General features: G+C 62.9%; 2 protein-coding genes across 2 annotated transcripts in view; one reads left to right on the top strand and one right to left on the bottom strand.

Moving 5' to 3' along the window:
* NCAN (neurocan) overlaps window positions 1-2,969 on the top strand; it is a 7,720-nt gene extending 4,751 nt beyond the window's left edge. Inside the window, 8 exon segments of the mRNA XM_010725026.2 lie at window positions 1-306; window positions 718-834; window positions 938-1,051; window positions 1,199-1,357; window positions 1,462-1,544; window positions 1,624-1,768; window positions 2,454-2,636; window positions 2,727-2,969. The exon segment at window positions 1-306 is cut by the window's left edge and continues 8 nt beyond it. Coding sequence (XP_010723328.1) covers window positions 1-306; window positions 718-834; window positions 938-1,051; window positions 1,199-1,357; window positions 1,462-1,544; window positions 1,624-1,768; window positions 2,454-2,636; window positions 2,727-2,875 — 1,256 coding nt within the window. The 3' untranslated portion in view covers window positions 2,876-2,969.
* Window positions 2,970-4,267: 1,298 nt separating this feature from the next.
* Window positions 4,268-7,580, bottom strand: HAPLN4 (hyaluronan and proteoglycan link protein 4). Its single transcript, XM_010725025.3, has 4 exons — window positions 7,384-7,580; window positions 6,760-7,122; window positions 5,932-6,234; window positions 4,268-5,219 (listed from the first exon to the last, which is right to left on the bottom strand). Exons 1-4 carry the CDS (start codon window positions 7,523-7,525, stop codon window positions 4,882-4,884), a joined length of 1,146 nt encoding a protein of 381 aa, XP_010723327.1. The 5' UTR covers window positions 7,526-7,580; the 3' UTR covers window positions 4,268-4,881.
* Between the last annotated feature and the right edge of the window lie 257 nt (window positions 7,581-7,837).

The raw sequence follows: 7,837 nt of genomic DNA, 5'->3' as shown, positions 1-7,837 counted from the left end.
CCCAACAGCCCCCCAGCCCTGGCGAAGAGGACACCTCAGAGGAGGCAAAGAACGAACCCCCTGCCAGCACAGCCACCCACCCCCCAGCGCCCCCTGACATCCACTGGCCGTCACCCACCGCCCCCCACCCATGGGTGCCAGATGGGCCTGAAGCCCCGAGTGCAGGACCGCTCTTTGAGCCCACCACACCAGGGGGGGCAGGGGGAGCTTTGCTGCTGGATGCCGACAGTGGGAGCGGCGAGGAGCCCGTGCTGGAGGAGCAGGAGCTGCTGGTGTGGGCAGACAGCAGCAACAGCAGCCAGCATGGTGAGCACAGGGCACAGGGAGCTGGGGTTGGGTTTAAGACAGAGGTGTCCAAACCGTGGGGTTCAGTGGGGACTTTCACTGGCTGTGATGGGTTTTTCAAAGTGAGCTGAGCTACGAACGTGAGCCAGAAAAGCATATTTAATATTTGTGGTCGCTAATAATAATAGCGAGCGAGGTGACTCCTGGCTGAGGGTGTTCAGCACACACAGCCTTTAGTGTCTGCAAAAAGAACAGGTTTAAAGTTTAGAGGCACTGAGAGGTGGAAGCACTGCCGTAATGACTGCCCTGGGTCCACCATGGGGCCACATTGTGCCACCAAGGAGCTGGGGCTGGGTGGGCATCCTGCCGCATGGGGCTGCCAGTGGGATGGGCTGGGTGAAGTGCCCCTCTGACACCACCCCCACCCTACAGCTCCAGCTGACCCATGCCAGACCAACCCCTGTCTGCACGGCGGGACGTGCCACGCCAACGGCTCCGTCTGCGGCTGCAGCTGCGCCCCGGGCTTCACCGGGGAGAACTGTGAGATCGGTGAGCGGACGGCCACGCCAGGATGGAGGCTGGGGATGGGGATGGGGAGGGCAGGGGGTGCCGGGGGTCTCAGCGTGCCTGCAGCCCCTCGCCATCCCCGCAGACATCGATGACTGCCTGTCGAGCCCCTGCCAGAACGGCGGCACCTGCATCGATGAGGTCAACGCCTTCGTCTGCCTCTGCCTGCCCAGCTATGGTGGCAGCCGCTGTGAAAAAGGTGGGGAGGGTGGCATGGGGGAGAGAGCAGCCCCCAGTCCCCGCAGCCCTGCCCCATAGGGGGTGGGGAGCTGAACTCAGGAGCCCCCATACACCGCGGGTGGTGCCCGTCCCTCTCCCCACCCCTGGTGTCCCCACATCCCCGCAGACACGGAGGGCTGTGACCACAACTGGCACAAGTTCCAGGGCCACTGCTACCGCTACTTCTCCCGGCGGCGCTCCTGGGAGGACGCAGAGCGCGACTGCCGCCGGCGCGCCGGGCACCTCACCAGCATCCACTCACAGGAGGAGCACGGCTTCATCAACAGTATGGGCACAATGGGGGGGGGGAAGGAGCAGCAGCACCCCCGGGTGCTCCCCAGCCCCGTGGATGCCGGTGCCTGGGGCCGCCTCTGATGCTTTTGTCGCCAGGCTTCGGGCACGAGAACACCTGGATCGGGCTCAATGACAGGATTGTGGAGCAGGACTTCCAATGGACGGACAACACCGGCCTGGTGAGACTCATGGGGTGGCTCCTCGTGGGGTGGGGGATGTGGGGTGCGGGTGCTCTCAGCCTCCCCCGTTTCCCGCCAGCAATACGAGAACTGGAGGGAGAACCAACCCGACAACTTCTTTGCGGGCGGTGAGGACTGTGTGGTGTTGGTTTCCCATGAGATCGGCAAGTGGAACGACGTGCCCTGCAACTACAACCTGCCCTACATCTGCAAGAAGGGCACAGGTATTGCTCGTCTGCCAACCCCATCCTGCAGCCACCGGCATCCCCATCCCACATCCCCCAGCATCCTCATCTCACACCCTGCAGCAGCCCCATCCGTCATCCCGCAGCATCCTCATCCCATGGCCCCCTCCTCCCCATCCTAGCACCCCTATCCCACAGCATCCCCATCCCATGGGTCCCCAGCCTCCCCATTGCAGCCTCCCTATCCTGCATCCCCATCCTGCAGCCTCCTGGCACCTCCTCATCCTCAGGAAACCTCTCCCAAAGAAAACTCGAGCAGCTCCCCTTAATCTCCATTATTTTTTCTTCCCCTGTAGTTAATTCTTCTCTCTCCACTTTAATTTGCTTAATTTGCCACCATTAAAACTATTAAGCTCTCATTCCTTATCTTGAAAGTTATATTAACCTCCAGCTGTTCGCTTGGAGCACTCCTCCCGCTCCCGCGGCCGCACGGAACGATGCTCACTCCCCAATAGGGCCATTAATTACCTCTGTAAATCCTCAGGAACACCTCACTGCAGCACCAATGGGATGGGATGGGATTTGTACAAAGGCCGTGGCGGGTGTGGGGTGTCCCCTTGTCCCCACGTCCCCATGCCTCTGTGTCCCCGTGTCCCCTCGTCTCCAAGTCCCCTGCTGGAACCAGGAGTCCAGGTGGGGACTGATGGGTCTCTGTCCCCCCCAGTGCTTTGTGGCCCCCCCCCCGAGGTGGAGAACGCATTCCTTGTGGGGAAGAAGAAGGAGAAGTACAGCATCCACTCGAGCGTGCGCTACCAGTGCGAGGAGGGCTTCACCCAGCGCCACGTCCCCACCATCAGGTGCCACAGCAACGGCAAGTGGGACCGGCCCAAACTGCTCTGCACAAAACGTTAGTGGGGTCTGGGGGGAAGGAGGGGTCGGGCCGTAGGGATGGGGGCTCCCTGACCCCCCCACGTCGCCGCTCTTTGCCCCCCGTTAGCCAGGCGGTCGCACCGGGCGCGGCGGCATCACCGGCACCGCCACAGCCACCCTCACCACCAGCACCACCACCACAAACCCCGCAAGGAGCGGCGAAAACACCGCAAGCACCTCCGGCTGGACTGGATGGAGGAGGGCCACTACTTCTAGGGCCGGGGGGGCAGCGAGTGTGCGGTCCCCAGGCACCCCAGGAACAGCCGTCCGTGGGACGGGACGTGGTGACGTCCCCTGACCCCCTCCAGCCCCCCCCGTCCCTCTTTTATAACCCTCTTTGCTTTAGCTCCTAGGATGCCCGGCCCCGTAGGGAATAGGACCCAGCGGGGGCGGCTGCGTGTGCGTCCCCAGCCCCCCCTGCATGCCCCACCCCGGGGTCGAGCCCCTGACCCTGCATGGGGGATCCCGAAATCCCCGCTGGGTCCTGGAGGGGCTGCCCCATGGCGGCCGATGGCCCCCTGGGCTCTGCTCCCCTCCAGGCTGTGGGGGGACACGCAGCAGCCCCCACCCATCACCCCACTGCCCCGTGGGGGGGCTCCGGTTTTTTTAACAGCCCCCCCTGTCTTCCTGCCCCGCCAGTGTCCCCACAGCCAGCACGGGGTCCCTGTCCCTGTGGGACCCTCTGGGCTGGATTTTGGGGTTGGATTTCCTTTTTCCGTTCATTGTCGGTTCCCCATTGGAGTTGGCGTGTGTGTGTATGGCGCTTTCTGATCTCTGCTGTTTGCGATGTGACTGCAGTGTCCCGTACCCCCTCCCCTCCTCCGTGGCATTTCTGACTCTGCGTTTCTGTACTGCTGGACATTTTAATAAATTTTTTTAACAGTTGAGCAGCCCCGAGCCTGTGCTTCGCTGGGGACTGCAGGTGTGGGGACCTCGTGGAGGTGGGATGCACTCCCTGCCCGGTGCTCTCCATCTGCATCCTTTCATTGCTAAATTGGTGTTATCCAACACGACCCTCCTTCACACCAGGGCTGTGTCACTGCCCCACTGCCATCCGTCACCGTGTGACAGCATCACCTGGGGCTCTGGTGGCCCCCAGTTCCCTTCCTGTGTTCCCAGTGGCCACACGTGTCATCTCCTGGCAGCTATTTATTGTCATCAGTGCTGGAAGGGCCGTGAAAGTGATGGATGCACTGTGCTCAGCTGCGTCCAGCACAGAAGCAGCTGCTGTGCCCCCCCCCGTGTGGGGGGACATGGGGTCCCCAGCCCATGTCCTGCTGTGCCCACAGTGGCTCAGGGGTCACTGCTGGCACTGTGCTGTTGTGGTGCTGCTCCCCACACTTGGGGCTGGTCCTGATCTGTCAGTGGGGATGGGATGCAGTAGGGATGCAGTAGGGATGCAGTAGGGATGCAATAGGGATGCAGTAGGGATGCAGTAGGGATGCTGCTGGGGAAATCCTAGAACATGCCCAGTTCTGCTGGACCAGGACTTTGGGTACAGAAAAAACCACGAGCGATGTTCAGTTGGGTGGGAGGTGGGGTGAGTGCTGTCCCATGGTTCTGTGCACCTCAGGGTCCCTTTTGTTGCCCTCACCAGCAGGCACCAGGACAAGGAGACACGTGAGCCTGGCTCAGCTCTCCGAAGCAGCTGAAGCTTTTATTTTACCTAAGTCCAGCTCACAGCACTGCGGCTGCATAACACCCAGAGCTGCCCCTGGCCGGGGTGGGCAGGCAGCTCGGGGAGCTTCTGCACTAAGCCAAGCGCGAGGGCGAGAGGCAGCTGCCCCGAGTGGGCACCACCTGCATTGGTGCCAAGTTTTGGGGCTGTGCCCCCCCCTGCTGTGTTACCTGCAGCACCCCGAGGTGGGGTTGGTCCCAGCGCAGAGCTGGAGAGCACAAGGACGTGGGGCTTCAGTCCTGCGTTGCTCTGGCCAGGCTTTTTGCACATGCAATGCGCTGAATTCTAAGCGATGACTTCAGATGGGCTCTGCCAGGTTGGTGCTGGATCTTCCTGCCCAGGCAGCTCAGTGCTTTCTCTCCAGGTGCCCCAGTTTCCCCCCAGGCATCCCTGGGCCCGGGCACAGCACAGCACCCGCTGGCATCACCTGAGCTCTTCCAGTTCCATGTGCACAGCCCCAACCCTGGGGGCTCCCAGCGGAGTCCGAGGACGCTCCGCAGCCGTGCAGGGCTGGGGGAGCCTCATGGGGAACCCCAGCACTGCATCACACACGGTTGGGATGCCCCTCACCCTTCTTCTTCTCAGGAGGAGCATCACCAGCCTTTTTAAAGCAGTACACTCCAAAAAGCTTGTACTTCTTGTCTGGGAAGCCCAGGTTGCGCACTCCAGGCTCCCGGCCACCGCAGCGTGCCCGTGGGTTGACGATGGGGTAACGGATGCTGCCGTCCTCCAGCCAGCCCGCCTCGCAGCGGTCCAGCAGTTGGATCTTCCAGGCAGCATACAGCTGCCCCACCTTGGCCACGGCCGCCCCGTTGTTCTTGCAGGCCTGCACCGCCTCGGTGTAGCTCAGCTTGCGGAACGTCTTCAGGAAGTAGACTTTGCCTGGGGAAGAGGAGGGGGTGCAGAAAAGAAAAGGGTTTGGGGATGGGGTGCAGCACCAGGGGGTGGGGCGTTGGGTGGAGATGGGAGTGAGCGGGGCTGCCAGGAGGTGTGAGCCCCACATCCATCCGTCTGGGGGATCTGGGCCGCCCCATCCCAATCCTCATCGGAAGGGATGGAGGAGACAAGCGGCCAGCCGTGGGGACCCCCCCTCAGCACGGGCAGATTTACGGGGCTGCGCGGTGCCGCTGGTGCTGGCGGTGCTGCCTGCTATTTATCCTGCCTGCCACCATTAAACAAACATCCGCAGAGCCCCCCCCCACTGCCCTGCCAGCCAGGAGGAATTTACACAGCCCCAGAGCCCTCACGGCTCCAATCTGTCTTGCCTGGCCCCGGCCTCATCCATCACCCGGGCCATCGCAGCTGCAATTACCTCCATCCCCTCCTCCTGCCCAGGGAACACAGAGCTGGGCTGAGAGCGAGTGCCCCCGAGCAGAGGGTGACGGGGGCACACAGATGGACCCCGGTCCTGGAGGGGGGTCCCCACTCCCGAACCCCTCGTGATGTGACATGGGGATGTGCAGCCACTTCCTGGGGCCGGGTACCCTTAGCAGCATCCAGCAGGACCCTGGCATAGCAGCACAGGGAGAGGACTGGGCACGGCCCCTTCTCTCCATGGGGAACCTCTCTCCAGTGCCTCAGTTTCCCCACTCACCGTTGAGGTTGGAGGTGAAGCAGAAGGCATCGTAGTGCTCGCTCTCCTTGTGCCGGTAGCCGTAGTTGCGCACACCCACCGGTGTGTCCTTGCGGCCGCACTCCTCCCGTGGGTGTGAGATGGGGTACTGCACGGAGCCGTCCTGCAGCCAGCCTGCGTTGCACCAATCCATGCCCTCCAGCCAGGCCTGGTGCAGCTGGTCGTGTGAGGCCAGGATGCCGTCCTGCTGCAGGCACGCCTGCTGCGCCTCGTGGAAGTTCAGGGTGTAGCGGCCCAGGCGAGGATGGTAGGGGAAAATGACGCCTGTGGGGCAGCGAGCGGGGCTGGGGTGTGAGAGGGTCACCCCTGATCCACCCTTCACCCCATAGCAAAGTTGGGGTCACATCGACGCGATGCCATACGGAGCATCCAGGCACGGGGCTGAGCCCCTGCAGCAGGCGTGCACTGACCACGCAGCACGGCCGTGCGCCAACAAAGCTTTTCCCCTTTTCTCAGCATCCCCAGCTGTTCCAGCCCTGTGCCACAGCTCAGCTCTTAGCCACGTGCGGCACCGATGCTGCCACGCGCCCCGCTCCCCCCTGTTGCTTTACGAGGCCGTGCCACTATCTATCTCCGACCTTTACGAGCTGCCAGCGAGTAAACCTGGAGCAACAATAAAAGCCAATAACAGATGCAATAAAACACGGCACATGCTGGGACAAACAAGCGGCCGTAAAGCTGAGCCCGAGGATGTGGCACCAGGAGCTGTGTCACCCCACGCAGCACACATGGCCGCCGACGGGCCCCACGTGTCCCCATTCCCATCAGATCCAGCGCCGTGCCGCTAACCTTCGAGATCCAGCTTGACCATGCCGGTGTCATCCTCCAGCTCGTTGGTCACCTCGCACTCGTAGCGCCCGTAGTCCTGCAGGGTGACGTTGCGGATGATGAGCGAGGCGTCCCCAAAGCCGTCCTCCTGCAGCGCCGTGCGCCCGCGGTAGCTGCCGAACGCCCTCCTCGCCTTCCCCAGAGCCACGAAGACGTCCACGAAAGCCATCGGCTCCGTCACTTTGGTCCATTTGAGGCGGATCTCGTCGGGGTCGTGGGCCGAGACGTCGTAGTGGTAGCGGCAGGGCAGGATGATGGTGCCGCCCCGGTGTGTCACCACCTTCCCCGGGGCTGTCTGCACCACCACGGCCCCGCTGTCCCCCTCTGCAAGGGACACTGAGCTCAGTGGGGTCCTCGTCCCCGAAGCTGCCCCATCGCAGAGTCAGATGGGATGGAGCTGTGGTGGGGCAGAGCGGCCATTCAGCTCAGGGATGGGCAGGAGCAGCTTTTGGGGAGGATTCCACTTTTGGGGTAGCTTTGCAAGCCACGGGACGGCTCCGTTGTGCTTCCATGAACGTTAAACCCCACTCCCCAAAGGCTACAGAGGGGCACCTGCATCCCCACCACGGACCCCCCAGCACTCACCCAGGACGTGGACCACCTTCTTCCTTCCCCTGGCGTTGGGCGGCGTGTCAGAGGCGAGGACACCCACCAGCAGCAGCAGCGCAGCCCAGGGCCCCTGGGGACACATCTGGGGGGAGAGCAGAGAGAGCAGAGCCATCAGCATCCACCAACACCGCAGCACAGGGAAAGCATCACATCCAGCCTCCCATCCCCACAAAGGCAGGGCCCCACCTGCAGGACCCCCGCAGTCCCCCCCAGTCACGCTGCGCCCATCTCCCGTTCCGGCAGCGCTGTGGGGTGAGGGCTGAGTGCCCCGCAGGGACCCCCAGGCTGTGCAGCACTGAACTCTGCTTCACCCGCTCAGTTACAGCCGGGATGAATATTTCATGGCACGCGCTGCGGGACGGATCTCGTGAGTTATTTATGGCACATCTGGAAACTGAACTGATGGCGCGAGGGTGGGCTGCAGCCCGAC

The sequence above is a fragment of the Meleagris gallopavo genome, chromosome 30 (genome assembly GCF_000146605.3).
Source record: "Meleagris gallopavo isolate NT-WF06-2002-E0010 breed Aviagen turkey brand Nicholas breeding stock chromosome 30, Turkey_5.1, whole genome shotgun sequence".
In the NCBI taxonomy this organism is placed as follows: domain Eukaryota; kingdom Metazoa; phylum Chordata; class Aves; order Galliformes; family Phasianidae; genus Meleagris; species Meleagris gallopavo.
This window is presented reverse-complemented; position numbering and strand designations above follow the sequence as displayed.

Excerpts from the sequence above, each read along its gene's own strand:
- HAPLN4 (XM_010725025.3), bottom strand. The coding sequence starts at position 7,525 with ATGCTGATGGCTCTGCTCTCTCTGCTCTCCCCCCAGATGTGTCCCCAG. Across the intron at positions 7,123-7,383 it reads GAAGGTGGTCCACGTCCTGG|AGGGGGACAGCGGGGCCGTG; the intron begins GTGAGTGCTGGG and ends TGTCCCTTGCAG. Across the intron at positions 5,220-5,931 it reads CTTCACCTCCAACCTCAACG|GCAAAGTCTACTTCCTGAAG; the intron begins GTGAGTGGGGAA and ends CCTCTTCCCCAG.